This window comes from Cyanistes caeruleus, chromosome 3, assembly GCF_971803275.1.
Source record: "Cyanistes caeruleus chromosome 3, bCyaCae1.hap1.1, whole genome shotgun sequence".
Lineage (NCBI taxonomy): Eukaryota > Metazoa > Chordata > Aves > Passeriformes > Paridae > Cyanistes > Cyanistes caeruleus.
The window spans coordinates 102,020,597-102,037,240 of record NC_141703.1 but is presented as its reverse complement, the minus strand read 5'-3'; the positions used below and the strand labels follow the sequence as shown (position 1 = coordinate 102,037,240).

Below are 16,644 nucleotides of genomic sequence, written 5' to 3'. Positions count from 1 at the left end.
GTCAGCCTCACCTCTGTGCCTGGGAAGATCACAGAACAGATCCTCTGAGAAGCTTTGCTAAGGCACATGGAAGGGAGGTGATCTGACAGCCAGCATGGCTTCACCAAAGTCAAGTCTGGCCTGACCAACGCAATGGCCTTCTATGATGGGGTGACTACAAGAGTGGATAAGGGAAGAGTTACAAATGTCATTTATCTGGACTTCTCTAAAGGCTTTGAGATGGTCCACCACTCCAAATTGGAGAGATGGATTTGATGAGTGGACTGTTAAATGGATAAAAAATTGGTTGGATGGTCAAATCCTAAGGGTAGAGATGCTCCCAGAGTTAAACTAGTATGGAAGCCACAGGAGCCAATATGCAGTATGCTGAGCACTGCTCTTTGACTCTTAGAAGTGCACAAAACTCCACCTGGACCTTTAGGAATCCCAGCATTAACGATAATGGAAGCTACAGAGTGTCCTTGGGAAGTTTCATTAATGGTTGCTCTGTTTTGCTCTACCCTAAACATACACTTCTGACACCTGTAGCTGAAACCTCATTGCTGCTCCTCTCCACACAAACTCACTATCTGTCAAGAGATGTTTGTGAACTGAAAGATATAGAAAACACTGGGTCACCTGCTCTGACACAATTCATGGCTGTGCACACTGGCACAATTTACCCTGTCCCTCCTTACCATCACATCCATAGTCAGCAGATACATCTCCCTTCCTCACATACACCCTCCCAGGCACTGGTTCTGGAGTCCATGACTATGTGCTCTCCTGTCACTAGACAACCACATGTGAAATCTGTTTTGGCCAGCAATTAGCACAGTAGCATTCAACAGATCACTTGACTGTGGCATGACTGCCTGTCTACATTCAAGCTTCATTTTTCTGTCCAATCCCTTCCATTGAGGATATATAAGAATCTAAAAGGTTTGGATTCCCCAACCTCCTCACTGCATTGAACTGCTTATAATGACAGGATTTAACAGTTTATTTTGAGCATTCAGAAATCCTTAAGTTACCATGACACTCCCAGTTTTCTTACGTTGAGCAATTGGGAAGAGATAATACTAAAGAATCTGTGCTCCTAAAGTGCAATTATTTCACATTTTCAGTTCTGTTGTGCTCACTCTTACAGCAAAAGAGAACAACATCCTGACACAATTACTAAGGGATTCAAATGGGAATTTTATGTTTAATCAGATGCATTTCTTCACAGCTGTATGCTCTATTTCTCTTCCTTAAAATACAGACTACAACATCAAAAAGCATTCTATGCCCCACACATCCCACCACACAAACAAGTCAAAGAAGAGGTCAGTCAGTTTTGACTTAAGTGTGATCACAGTAGCAAAAGGTTTTGGACTTAACTTTTCAGTCCTGCAAAAGTGTCAGTACCAGGAATGTTGTTTTCTAATCAGTGTGAATGTTACTGGAATAATTAAAACTAGTAAACCCAAATTACATCATCAGTACTTATGCCCCTAAAAAGTTGCCTCAGTCATACAAAACCAGCAGAGTCATTAAAAGCACTCACCTTGAATTCACAGTTGAGAATTTGTCTTTAGTGAGATTTATAGTCATGACTCAGACCATTCTGCTCTTGATCCTTATATTCAAAAAAATGTAGCACTGGCTGTTCTAGAGAAAACTGCCTACTGAAATAAATCACCAAGTTGATTTCTGTGCTGGCACATAGCAAACAATTATCTTGCCATACACAGCACCACACAGCTTGGATCAGCCAGACTGTGGCATTACAGAGGTGGTACTGTGAATGACTTTTCCATAATTCTGCAGTAAAATAGCTCCAGTGTGCTGACCCCCTTCAAGATATCTTGCACTTCAGTAACAGACTTTTGAGCTCAGATAAAGAGGGTGATTTGCTGTCAGTGTGTTCAGCTGAGCCTCTCAATTTGATTCTAAGTACAGACACAGTACATAGATCCCTCAGCACATGTTCCTTGTGTCAGCAGAGCACACAGCAGAACAATACCTCAGTCTCTATCACAGCCTTATATTTGCTACAATTAACATACAAGCATCCTCAATAAATATTTACTGAACTGGAACATCCTATAATTGATGACTCAATTTCTGCTCCTAGGAACTCCTATAAAAGTTTCTGCTCTTAGGAGAAAAAGCCTGTGTTTTGGTCTCACTTTCACAAACAAAGTCCAATGACTAATATCTCAGGCCTCTCCCTGCAGCATTCACTTGGTCCTTGCAGAAGCCTGAGAAAGAAGAAAACCAAAAATTCAGCAAGGAGAAGGCTATACTTGATCTCATGGACAACCCACTGTTTCCTGTTCATACAGAGCAGTGTTTATGTTTATGTTTACTAGCATAGAACAGACCCGCATTTCAGAATCAGTATTTGCTTACAAATTAGGGTCGGGTGGCCAACAGCCACCTCTATTCCCTGCCTTTGCCCATAAGTGGATGTCTCCTAGAACATGTTTAACAAAAGAGCAGTTATAGATCCACTTCATGTTAACATTTGTTGGTTTTTTCTCTAGGTACTCTTTATATTCCCACCTGGTAACATGTAGCTCAAGTAACACAGATAATAACATCAACTGCACCAAGTCAATGAGCCAAAACAACACTCACATCTTACAGTATTTCTAAAGAAAACCAAAATTTTGCTAACTACTCCCACTTTCACCACTTCTGCTCCAGCTGCCGTACAATCAGTCACCACATGCATGAGGGGAAAGGGCACAGTCAGTTTAACAAGGATTGCTAAATGCTCAGGCAGAACCTAGTCTTCCTCGCTTAAAATTAATGCTCTCCAAAGTTAAAACATGTGACAAATGCCCAATAAACCAAAAGCCAACTACGAGCAAACAGGTAAAGGGGGTGAAGGAAGGATGCAGCGAGGAGAGAACCTTTCACCGCTTTTTAGAATACACTTCATGTTATATCCACACTTGTGCCCCACCCCACCAAGAGGAGAGGGCACCCCAGCTGCACTGGCCTCACGAAGTGCCCAAGTTTAACACCGATTTTAACTGTGTTATTCCTGCTGCAACTCCCACCTTTCGTCTGCTCCAGATCCTTTGTAGACACAGAAGTAGTTTCCTGGGAGAGGGAATACCACCTGAGTCCCCCGGGAGAGAGGCACAGACTCCCCAGCCCCATGCTTCCTCTCGCCCTCCTACCAGCCTAAAAGATGCTTAAATTCACCCTTGCCTCAGGGACTGCCATCATCTTGAGGACTCTACCTCAGGTACCCCCAGACCGCGGGGAAGCCCCACTGACACCTTATGGAGCACCTGTGCACACCTTTACCTCAGGGCACCCCACACCTCAGGGAGCACCCCCATTCACCCGAGGGAGCAACCCCTGTACACCTCAGGGAGCCCCCCTCAGTTCCGGAAACATCTCCGTTCACCCCAGAACAGCCCACAATTCAGTGAGCACGCCCCTGTGTACACCTCAGGGTGTCCCACACCTAAAAGAGCACTCTTCACCTCACAGCACCCTACACTTCGGGGGACACCCCTGGTTCACCCCAGGACACCCTCCTCCGCCTCAGCCCCCACCGAGAGCCGTCCCGAGGCCCCGCCGTACCTGCTGCGAAGGCAGCTCCACATGCAGGGCGCGGGCGGCGGAGCCGGGCGGTAATGCGGCGGAACCGGCAGCCGAGGTCATCCTCACGCAGGGTCCCCGCTCCACTTCCCCGAGGCTGCCGGGCGCGCAGGGGTTAATGGCGGCAGCAACGCCGAGCCGGCCGCCCGCTACGGAGCCATATTACCGCAGTGCCAGGCGGCGAGTGAAGCGCCACCTCCCGCAGGCCCATTGGTCCTGGCGCCGCAGGGGCGGGAGCCCACTCGAGTTCTCGAGTTACGACTGGCTTAATCTGACGCAAATCAACTCCCCGCTCCGCCGGCCCTGTCAAACCGCTGGAACGCGCGCCGGCGTCATTCCGAGGGCGCGCTTCCGGAAGGCGGGACAGCGCCCAACCGCGGGCGGTGATTGGAGGAGAGCGAGTTTGATTGACAGCACGCCGTCCGTCACGTGTGCGGGAGCTGTTGTCATCACGTGGTGGGACGGAAAATAGTTCAGCTGAGGGGAGGGGGGGGCGGTCGCCATGGCACCCGCAGGGGCTGCGAGGCTGGACCCGCCTCTGGATCGGCACTGGCGTCATCCTCACCACCCCTTCACATCTCTCCGACCTGCCCCACATCATATCCACCTGCCCCATGTAACACCTGCCCCACAACAGGCCGGCCTGTCACATCCATCTATGTCGTGTCAATATAAGAAAGACCTTAGGCTACTGCAGAGGGTCCAAAGGAGGGCCATGAGGATGGCGAAGGATCTGGAGATCCTTATAAGGAACAACTGAGGTCACTTCTTTTGTTCAGCCCGGAGGAGAGACTGTAAATTGAGAGTAGACCTCGTTGAGGTCTTCATTATCCTCGGGAGGAGAAGCAGAGGGACATGTACCAATCTCTTAATTCTCCTGACCAATGACAGGACCTGAAGAAATGGCCTGAAGCTGAGGTGGGGAAGGTTTAAGTTGGATATCAGGAAAAGGTTCTTCATCCAGAGAGTGGTTGAGCACTGGAACAGGCTCCCCAGGAAAGCGGTCACATCACCAAGTCTGACAGAGCTCAAGATGCACTGGGACAATGCTCTCAGGCACATGGTGGGATTGTTGTGGTGTCCTGCACAGGGCCAGGGATAGGATTTGATGATCCTGATGAGTGTCTTCCAACTCAGCTTATTCCATGATTCTATGAACCTTCTGCACATCACATCCACTTGCGTCACATCACCCAGCCTTCTCCACAGCACATCCACCTGCCCCATGTCACCCCAAGCTGTCTCATATCACCCTGACCTGTCCAACAACAGACCTGCCTGCCCCACATTGTGCCAACCAACCCAATATCAGACAAACCCATCCCACATCACACGGACACATCCCATTCCATGCCAAGCTATCCCACATCAGGCCAACTCATGCCGCATCATACCAACCATGATGCCTACACACATCAAAACCCAATGCAACCATCTCCTCAGCACCTACCTCCAGCCCATCCCACCCAGGCAACATCCATCCTGAGCTGAGGGGGGAGCATGCCTCCCTGGAACAGCACCATCCCCACATATCGTTCAACTCTCAGAGCACCAGTCCTGCCCCTGTACCCCACCATGGCCATCCATCCCAACAGCACTCTGCAGCACCTGCCTGGCATATGTGGTCATACTTGAGATGCTCATCCTCATGGCACTGCCAGGAACCATTAGGGACTGAGCCAAAACGCCTGTCCCTGCACTGCTGGGAACACCAGTCCTGCCATCCCTTCAGAAACACTGGGAATACCTGTCCCTAGTGTGTGCTACAGCACTGAAAATGCCCATTCCCACTGGGCTGGACAGCTCTGAAGGGGTTGAGTGTTCTGTACAGTGCTGGAAAACCCTGTCCTCTGTTCTTCCTCTCCTCCAGTCCTCAGCACTATGCATCTCCCACACCATGGAGACCATCCTGCTGGAAGCCCAGGAAGCCTTCATTCACCTGCAGTACTCCTGGGTTTGTAATATCCATGCTGTGTTGAGGTGTTGTAGTAGAGTTGTCTTTAGCACTTATTTTGGTCTAGGGTATTAAAAAGTGAACTTGTTAAAAAGAGGAAGTAAAATGAAAATTGGAATGGAAAGTCAAGTTTTCTGGGGTTTGATGGTCATCCTTGTGGGATGAAGTCATCATCTTCCATCCTGGTCCTTCTTTTGCAGTTGCTCACCATGGTCTGCTTTTCTCCAAAATGCTTCCTACTTGAAATGGAGATGCTAAACATTTCCTTTGAGTGATTCCCTGGTTTATCCCATAGTAACACATCTATATGGACATTTTTTTCCCAAATTGTTTGATTCTGCATGTAGGCATCAAATAAATTTGATACCTCGAGCTTAAGTTTTGGACATTGTTGAGCCTGGTATTCTGTGTGAGATCTGGATGTTGCTGTCTCTGATCAGAAAATAATTCAATACAGTGGCCTTTTTTGGAAGATCTGAGAACAAGTGTATCTCCATTTTTTCCTTCTGATGGAATAAAAAAAAACCCAACAACTTTCTGTTTCACTATTTTCTATAGCCAGTGTACTATTTTCAAGCACCTAGACTCCTGAGACATGCTGAGATCAGGAAGTTCAAACATAGTAATTTTGGACCTGTTGTATCAGTTTGATTAACCGCCTTGTTTCTGGTTGATTACAAGACATACTCTCCTTCCTTCTGAGCATCCCATCTTCACCTTGGATGATTGAAACTTGATTTTGATGATGAAATCAGGGCTGTTTCTTTGCTCAAGGTGTGAAAAATGCATTCAGAATGACAAAATTATCTAAACATCAAGAAATTTTGAGAATGCTTTCTGCCTTTGAGACTCTTGTTATGTTTCCTCCAAGGAACAAAACTAATTCTAACTTAGACTTTGATATAAAATCAGAGAAGATCATAGCTGTAAGAATAGCTTTTCCTGAGATAAATCACTAAAAACAATTTATGGAAGCAGTGTGAAGATGCCACTGTTTTTTTACCCAAAATAAAAAAAAAAAACAAAAAAAACTTTTAAAAAAAATAAGTCCGTCCTCAGATGAAACATGTTTCTGTGACTGATTTTCCCCCACTTCTTCACCTTCTCCTATTAAAAGTATGTTATCAACATTATTCTTATCTTAAATCCAAAACACAACCACTGCTACCATCTACTAAGAAGAAAATTAACTCTATCCCAGAGAAGACCAGGACACTAATTTACATAGATTTGCTGAATTTAAAGTCCATACATCATTACTATAGCAGAATTTTCCCACTTTTCTTCATTTCCACAGGAACACACTGTGATAATAAAGTAGTGATGTTTAGAAAAGTCAAGTGATTTACTTACCATAGCAGTTCACCTGCCATGTGTCTGGAGATTGCATTTACTGCTTTATGTAGACTGAGAGCTCTAACCCACAATTCAGGGACTAAAAAGTAAAATATTGCCCAGAGAAAAATTCAAATATGATCCCAAAACCCATGTGGATTTATTAGTGATTCTGTAGCAGTGTAACTCATACAGCTGAAAAGAAGTCCTGGCAGATTACCAGTTCATGCTAGCTCAAGCTTTGACCTCATTCTAAATTTCAGATTTATTGTTGGGTTTTTTTATGTCAGCATGAAAAAGAACCATTTCCAAGGACATTATACCATGAGAAGTTTGTAGGGATAAGGTTTCAGAGTTACATCTGATTTTCATGAGTTTTAAGAGGATTAGTACCTGCCTTGTATAGTTCCCCACAATGACCATTCAACATAATGGCAGACTTTTAATAACCCAGATAATTCCTGAATTGCAGTGCTTAGTTCATTAATTAGGATTGTTGGATTATTTTAAGCAGAGTATTTGCAAGCTTCAGCTGAGGAGTGGCTTCTTTTGTCCCTAATTATGAGCAGACACTGGAGGCAGTAATGTTGGAGGAGTACTGCCCAACTCACCCATGGATATGGCATTACACAGGACCCTGTGTAATTTACAGATACCCTAGGAAACTGTCATTTGAATTTTTTAACCACCTCAAAAGGCTGTCATTATCTGTCTGCATAATTTTAAAGATCACAGTATAACCTTTAGTATGTCCCCATGGGTGTTCCTTCAGTGTGTTATCATAAAAGATAAAGTTCCTGTGGCTGCATCTAATACAGTAGACACCACTCAGCTTGGGCAGATCCCACATCCATGACTTCCCCAGTCTACCCAACCTGAGTGGCGTGTCTCCTGCACAGAGGGAAGGGGTGGCATGGGGAGGGATATGGACAGGCTGGAGAAGTGGGTCTGTGTGAACCTTGTGAAGTTCAACCAGGCCAAGTCCAAGGTCCTGCACATGGGTCAGGGCAATCCCAGCCACAAACACAGGCTGGACAAAGAATGAATGGGGAGCAGCTCTGGGGAGAAAAATTTGAGAGTGTTGATGGATGAGAAGGTCAACAGGATTGACCATGTACACTGAGAGCCCAGAAGCCTCTGTGTGCTGGGCTGATCCCACAGCAAGAGCAGTAGGGGAGGGAGGATTCTGCCCCTCTGTCCTGCTCAGGTGAGACCCCACCTGTAGAGCTGCCTCCAGCTCTGGGGTCCAACATCAGAAGGATGTGGAGCTACTGGTGTGGGTTCAGAGGAGGCCACTGAGATGCTTTAAGGGTTGGAGCATCTCTGCTCTGGAGACAGGCTGAGAGAGCTGTGAGTGCTCAGTCTGGAGAAAAGAAGGCTCCAGGGACACCTTAGACCCCCTGCCAGTGCCTAAGGGAGCTGTAAGAGAGCTGGAGATGGGCTTTGGACAAGGGCCTAGAATGACAATGATCCTAGTAGGTCCTTTCCAACTTAGAATATTCTGTGACTGAGTCTGTGGCAAGGGGAATGACCTCATAAAGCAGGGTTAAATTGGATAGTTCAAAGAAATTTTTCCCTGTGAGAGTGGTGAGGCCCTGGCACAGGTTGCCCAGAGAAGCTGTGGCTGCCCCATCCCTCAAAGTGTTTAAGGCCAGGTTGGATGGGGCTTAGAGCTACCTGGTCTAGTCAAAAGTGTCTTTGCACATGGCAGGGCACTGGAACAAGATGAGCTTTAAGGTCCCTTTCAATCTAAGCCAGTCTGTGATTCAGTGATCTTCAGCTTTCTTCAGGTGAATTCAACAGTCAAAGACATCACCAGATTACTGACCCTTGTCTTATGTTTATGTGTTGTCTGAACTCACACTGGCAGCTTCTCACTTTGATATTGTGGAATACCAGAAGCCATTTCTTCTGGGCATTTTTTTTTTTTAAAGAAAAGCCAGAAAATAATTAAAATTACTACTAATAAAATTCCAAAACTAATTTTAAGAAAATCTGGTAAAGACTCTTGCAGAACTAAGTGCATTTCTGAAAAGCCTCTGGAGAAAGCTGGATAAAATGCCAATGAGGAATTGTCAGAAATTACATTTGAATATTTAATTGCCATTTCTGGAAGCACTACTTTATCAGTGGTCTTTTTGCACTGAAGTTGCAATGTGGACTCATGTCCTTCAAAATTACATGTGGTGGAGAGATACCACCTGTAAGTTATTACAGATACTATTTAATAGACTTTATTCCAAATTTTGGCATGGCAGAACCTTTGGGAAGGGGAGAAATTACCTTGTGGCTAACAGTAATTCCTACTTCTGCCACAGATCAGGTCAAATATGCTTCTTATTGGGGTATGAGATCATTTCAAAATCACTCCAATGAGACAACATACTTCACTGATGGGTGGTAGGATTCCAAATGCAGAGCAAAGTACCTGAAGTTTGTGATCTGTTTAAAGAGAAAAAAGGACAAATTCTGCACAGAATGTGTATTAAATAGTGCAATTTACAGCCACAGATGAAGGGTTAAAAGAGTTTGTTTAGCTTTGCTTTGGGAGAGATCAGTATCAAGCAATAGGAACTAGAACAAGAGACTGGTTTTGTGGGCATTGACCTTTGCACCTGTTTGTGTCCAAGGTATTTCTTAGATATACTTAGAACCTGTACTTCTAGTGTAGTTGAATATGTTTTCTCCCTTCACAGAGGTGATTTTGAACTGCTGTGAGACACTTACAGATACCTAAGGTGTTTTGGTCATCCCTAGGCAATGTATCAGAAGCTCACAATGAAAAGCACAGTAAAAGTCAGATCTTTTCAATGTGGTTTTAAATTAATAGTAATGTAAGTCTTTAATGCAATAAACTCCAAGGGGGGCTGTATTAATTTCCAGCTGGCCATTGGTTGCAGTTTACCATCACACCATCAGCTGTATAAATGTGAGGGTATTAAAACCAATTTAATTAATTTATCATAAGTTTCCTGATTCCCATTATAGATAAACCCCACCTCAGACAGAGACACTTCATTGTGTTTTTGACATATCATCAAGCTGTTTAGGTCACATTATGTGCACAGAGGAGATCCACTTTCAGTAGAAGACATTTTCAAGTCAGCTTATAACTATTAGATAATTTCCATGGTGCTTTGGAGGGCAAATGATACTTAGAAAATCTTTTACTCTCCTGGTGCTTAGAAGGGCTATTATTTGCATGCAAAAAACTTCTCAGACTCAAACATATTTTAAATATATATTGTGAATGAGATAGGGAAAGTAGTGAAAGGACAAAAGCACAAGTATGACAAGGAGCTTCTGAGGGAGCTGGGGAGGGGCTCAACCTAGAGAAAAGGAGGCTTTGGTGGGCGCTTCTCCCTCTCTAAAACTTCCTTTACAGGAGGGTGGAGCCAGGTGGAAGTCAGGCTTTCTCCCAGGGAACAAGGGACAGGACAAGAGGAAATGGCCTCAGGTTGTGTGGGAGGAGGTTTAGATTAGATAATCTAGATTGGGAAATTTTTTTCATGGAAATGGTTGTCCAGCCCTGGAAGAGTTTGTGTTGTTGGACTGGGTAGTGCTGGGGTAACAGTTGGGTGTTGCTAGAGGACGTGAAATAGAAGCATGGGTCCAAGTCACAACAGACGAGGTTTCAATCCCAAGGAGGCAAAAGCCTTTATTTTGGGGTTTTCAACCCCTTTGGTAAGGTGTTCTGATATAGGTTAACATGATTGGTAAAAGGAACAGCACCTCTCTCATCCCATTGGTAGGATAAGAGAAAAAAAACACTCAGACATCTGCACAACATTGTTTTGAGAACCAAAACCTATTTTCAGAAAACAGTCCTTGAGAGAGAAAAGTTTCCCAAAAGGCTTTCCCTTGGGAAACAGATCAGCCACTGACAGGCTGAAACTCTCTCAGGCCCAGAAAATCATGTCCACAGTTGGGCTCAAGGGTCTCAGAGGCTTTTGAACCAAAATGATCCTGTAATTCTATGAAACTAAATATATTTTAAATGAGAAGGCAATTAAATGAAGAATAGCACACAGGATCCATCACACCCACCCACCTCAAAGTGGTTGCTACCCCTGGCGACTACATTAAAAGCCCATGTAAGTCAACCAGAATATACTTTCTGATTTCAGTGGGAAGATCAAGGCCAAAGCTAGCAGTTCACAACTGGATAAACACTAGGACTGAAGGCTGCTGCAAGAACTGTCTTCCAAACAAGATGCAAAATTCCTAAGCTCCCACATAAGTACAGGCACGAAATAACTCCTGGTACATTACCAGAAGTCCCTGAAGGCAACTTATTTCTGAATTCTGCTTGAAATAAAGTCCATTCCTTTATTGCACCTGCATTTTCATCTTGCAGAGGTGGTAATGAGATCTTATCACTTAACTTGAGATGTCATGGCCAGGTGGTTGCATTCCATCTATGGGAAAAGTAAATCCTTCTTTGGAGTATTTATAGAGACCTTTAAGGACCTTTGAATGATAAGTTTCTGCAGGATGATCTATTGATGAAAGCTAAATATACATATGTGGATACTACATGCAAAAAGCAGGCAGGGAGCACAGACCTGTGTGAAACTAAGTCACACAGACATCTCAGTCTGGCCTGAGAAAGCGTGAGAAAGAATCCAAACAGTCCTTGGTAAAGGACAACAATCTGCAGGTGGTGTTTAGTCAAGGGGTGGTGTTCCACTTATGGTGATGTGTACCTTTAATGACCAATGAGAGTTTTACCTCTCAGACCTTCTCAAACATGTCTATAAAAGAAGATTAAGAATAATAAATATTGCTCTCTTGGACAATGCAGCTAAGGGAGTCAGTGTCATACTCCTTGCCATTCCTAATATAGTGTGACGTACATAAGAAGACAAAAAATCAGTATACCCATTGAATTGGAGCCTACTGGCTGTTAAGCCACTGCAGGACAGCATTTGCACTAAAACTTTGTACTTTCATTGGCTATAAGCATCTCCCAGACAATATAATGCCATTATACCAAACCATCAAGACTCTCTTGATCTTTGATATTTACAAGGTATCATCTATAGGTCATAATATTCTGAGTGACTCTTCACTGATGAAACCTTTACATCCATTTAGAAATAATTTGGGATATCCAGACCTTCCGATGTGACAAGGAAGGATGGGTACTATGGTTGCTGATACTATACAGCCTATTTGCATAAAGGTATAGAATCACAGAATCATTTAAGTTGGAAAAGACATCTCAGATCATCAAGCTCAACCATTCCCAAGATGTCACACAATGGCAGTATGAGATTTTGGCACAGAAGATAATATTGGCTCAGTCAAATGTGGCAGGAGGGTGCTCCTGCCTGCACTGTTCCACCTTGATCAAAGCACAGCAGAAAGCGCACAGCAAACCAAAAACTAATGGGGGGCAAAAACTCCCAGTGTATGATTAGCTAGGAGTGTGGATCAAATCAAATAGGAACCAGTAAATAACCAGATCATGGATGGAGTTCAAATTCCCACCAGGCTTACGTTACGGCCTTTTACAACCTGTTAAAACATCCTCACCCCCATAAACCCCATCTGAGAGAAAAAAATAAAGATAACTATACAGCAAAATAGAGAAATCCCTACATAAGCAATTTTTCCCTGCCCTTTCAGCTGCCTAACGTGGTCCCTTGAATCACTGGCAGAACCAGGCAAGAAAATGCCTATTTTTGTGATAGTATGGATTTTTCTTTAAATGGAAAAACTTTATTTATCTAAGCTGTTACCAAACAGAACCACTTTCAAGGGGATCATTTTACAGCACGAAGCTTTGAGAATGTGCACTTTTTGAGAATGTAGAAAAAAAAAATTGTTACTCCTTGTGGTACTGCTGCTTGGGCTAAATTGACAAAAAATTTATTCAGAGCGTAATGCATCCATTTCTGCTCTCTGCCTCCTGCTCAGAGAAGGCCGTTCCAGTCTGGGTGAGTGATTTCTTGGCATTCCCCCAAATTGCTCGGGGACTTCGTTACATTATCATGGAGTTACTGACAGGCACCTCGTGGGGGCAGCATGTCTTCTTTCTTTCTTTTTCTAATCTCCTTCATTAGACCCAGCTCTGCTTCCACACTGAATAAAAATAAAGCGGTGTACACAATACAGACAGCATTATTTTGCTTATGCTATGTTAATTAACGAGGGGCTCAAAGAAAGCTGGTGACATCCCACCTTTACAGCTGGTGCTGTAGGAGATAATGTTGCCCTACTTCACAGAAAGGGAAAAAACAGCTGAGCAAACCCCCAGAATCATAAAGTTTGGAAAAGCCCCCTAAGACCATTGAGTCCAACCAGTCCAAACCAAGCCCACTACTAACCCATGTCCCCAAGTGCCTTATCCACACATCTTTAAAATCCCTCCAGGGATGGAGACTGCCACTGCCCTGGGCAGTCTGTTCCAATGCCTGACTGCCTTTTCAGTGATGAAATTTCCCCTAATATACTATGTAAACCTTCCCTGGTGGAACTTTAGGCTGTTTTCTCTTGTCCTGTCCCTAGTCCCCTGGGAGCAGAGCCCAACCCTCACCTGACTTCACTCTCCTATCAGGCTGTTGTAGAGTGAGAAAGTCTCCCCCAACCTTCCTTTCCTCCACACCGAGCCCCACCCAGCTCCCTCAGCCACTTCTGGCACTCCAGCCCCTTTCCCCACTCCATTTTCTTCTGTGGACATACTCCTGCCCCTCGATGTCCTTCTTGTCATGATGGGCTCAAAACTGAACCCAGGATTCATGTAACATGCTCAGGATGCCCTATGGCTGGCAGTGAAGGAAAGGGTAAATCACTGTAGGTGGGCCTGCATCCAGCTGCCGTGCCTTTTCCATAAACTGAGTCATATACCCTTTTGTTCTGTTTGCCAGAGAGAGCTCTGATTTGAGAGAAAGACAACAAAATAGGACAGCAACTATGTCTAAACACATGAGGAAAAAGCAGTGAAAGTGGAAAGTCCCCTCTTCCAGCCTCTAGTGAGGGACAGATTTATCAGGATTCTTGCAGGTATAATGAGGAATGTTAGGAGGACGGGGCAATCTTAAAGAACCAGAGAAGTGCAAATCTACTTCATATATCAAGCTAAGCAAAAGCAGAGAAAGAGGTGGGTGCTGAGCTAAAGGAAAGACAGGCCCACAGGAAAGCAAAGATGCCCATTTCTCAACAGGGATTGTAAGAACAGCTTTATCAGAGCTGGTCTATTGTGGCCAGCAGCCTATCTCAGCCAAGGGAAATGACCTAGATAAGGCAGCAAGAGCATAGCAATTCTACCCTGACACTGTCCCAGCAACACACAGCATAGTCATAAACCACAGAATCACAGAACGGTCATGGTTGGAAAAGTCCTCTCTTAACATCATTGAGTCCAACCATTACCCTGGCACTGCCAAGGCCACTAACTCATTGTCCACAAGAGTCACGTCCACAAGCTTTTAAAATGCATCTAGGGATCACACTTCTACCACTTCCCTGGGCAGACTGTTCTAATGCTTATCACCACAAAGTCAGAGGTGATAATTTTAACTCCTATTAATGCTTAAGTTCATAGACCCACAGAATGGCTTGAATTGGAAATAACCTTAGAAATCATCCAGTTCCACTCCCCTGCTATGGCAGAAATACCTTCCAATAGACTAGGCTGCTCCAAGACCCATCCAACCCAGCCTTGACCACTTCCAGGCGTGGGGCAGCCAAAGCAGACGTGGGCAACCTGTGCACCATTTCACATGGAAGAATTTCTTCTTAATAACCCTATTAACCCAGCCCTTCTGTCACTGTGAAGTTATTACCCCCTGTCCAATCCCCTCCATGCCTTTGCCCAAAGTCCTTCCACAGCTCTCTGGGAGCCCCTTTATGAACTGGCAGGGGCTCTAAGGTCTCCCTGAAGCCTTCTCTTTCCCAGGCTGAACACCCCCCATTTTCCCCAGTCTGCCTGCAGAGAGAGGCTCCAGCCCTCAGAGCCTCTATGTGTCCTCCTCTGGACTTGCCAGGTCTGTGTCTTTGTGGGGACTCCAGAGCTGAAAGGCATCAGTGCAGGTGGGGCCTCACAAGCAGAGGCCAGATCACCTCCCCTGAGCTGCTGCCACACTGTAGGATCAGCCCAAGATGCATTTAGCCTTCTGCATACTGTTGTATGATACAGCCTGGGCTAGTACCTTGGGCAGGAGCTGAGATCAGATAAAAGTTCCCCTTTCATGGACTGGTGATAGATAGCAAAAGAACAATGTTCAGTGTCAATCTCATGTTAGACTTTAATTAATAGTACTTCCAGCACAGCCAAAAATTTGTCAGAGCTGGTCTTGCAGTATGGAAAATCACAGGATATTCATTAGTACACCACTTTTTGCAGGAACAGAGCCTTGTTTGAAATAACTCTCTCCCTCCTCTGTGTTAGGGGGATTTTCAGTCTGCAGCTATTCTTTGATCTAAAACTTGATAATCAAAAACTTTGCTTGGAAAAAAGCTCTGCAAGAACTGACTTCCTCCAGTTCTGGAATCCTCAAAGGTAGATTCCAGTGAATTGTCACAAGTAGTTGTAAGTGGTTTGGGCAGAGCTTTTCTTGCTACACATTTCCAGAGAAGTCACTGGAAACACAACCTTACTACCAGCTAGCAGAAAACAGAGTTACAAATCAATACCACTGGGGGTGAGGAAAAGGGGAAGCAAGCAACACAACCAGGTTTATCTTCCTGAGCAGAATGCTTTCAAATTCCATTGGCCAAGCTTGAAAAGGGCAAAGAGTAAGTTTAGCTTTCACCTTGGAGAACAGCAGTCAGGCTGTGAAAGTCAGCCAGCACTGATTGATCACTGCCATGGTTCACAGGCCAGACCCAGACCAAAAAAAACAGGTTAAACCCTCCCTTGTTACTAGAAGAGTCCTCATGAACTTTTCAGCACTGTGAGCTATTTCTGGAGCACTTTGCACCTCCAGTAGAAGCCTGGGAGCTCTGACAAGAACAATCACAGGGTGGTTTGTGTTGGAAGTGACCTTAAATCTCATCTTGTTCCAACTCCCATGCAATGGGGCAGGGACATCTTCCACTAAACCAGGCTGCTGGCCTGCAGCTCTTCCAAGGATGAGGAAGCAAGAGCTTCTTTGGGCAGCCTGTGCCAGGGTCTCACCACCCTCACAATGAAGAATTTCTTCCCAATATCCAATCTAAAGCTCTCCTCTATCAGGTTTATTGCCTATTTAGAGAAGTTATTATTTGGGCCTTGTCCTATCACTAAACACTCTGTATAGAAAGTCACTTTTTTTATGAAGCTCCCTTTTAAGTACTGAAAAGGGCTGGAAGGATTTCTTCACCTGAGCACCAGGGTTGCAATCCAACATTTTCTGTTCTAGGCAGCAACAAAACCCAATGTAATCTGCTATAAGGAGCAATAGGGCATGCTCATTCTGTACCTGTTCAGTGAAGGAGATCCACAGATGGAGGCTGCCTCAGCATCTTGTACACTCCCAGGAAAAATCCCAACCTTAAACCGTGAAGATTTGCTTAACTATCCTGGCTGCCCCATGCAGGGAGAATGCAGATGGCAGAACAGAATCATTAAGGTTGGAAAAGATTTCTAAGATCAAGTCCAACCCTTAACCTAGCTCTTCCAGGTCTACCACTACACACTTCCAAAGATGGTGATTTTGGTGTGAGTCTGCTTCTGTAGAGACAAACCATTTTTTTCCCCATAGGAAAAAAGGCACAACTGCAATCATACAAACTAATACCAGCCACAAACCCTGCAACACATTGAAGGGACCAAAGCAGCCCAC

General features: G+C 44.7%; 1 protein-coding gene across 1 annotated transcript in view; it reads right to left on the bottom strand.

The window, feature by feature from the left end:
* UVRAG (UV radiation resistance associated) overlaps nt 1-3,994 on the bottom strand; it is a 97,843-nt gene extending 93,849 nt beyond the window's left edge. The window contains exon 1 of the mRNA XM_023943973.2: nt 3,568-3,994. Within this exon, the coding sequence (XP_023799741.1) occupies nt 3,568-3,648 (81 nt within the window). The 5' untranslated portion in view covers nt 3,649-3,994. The remainder of the gene's footprint in view (nt 1-3,567) is intronic.
* Nucleotides 3,995-16,644: the final 12,650 nt, after the last annotated feature.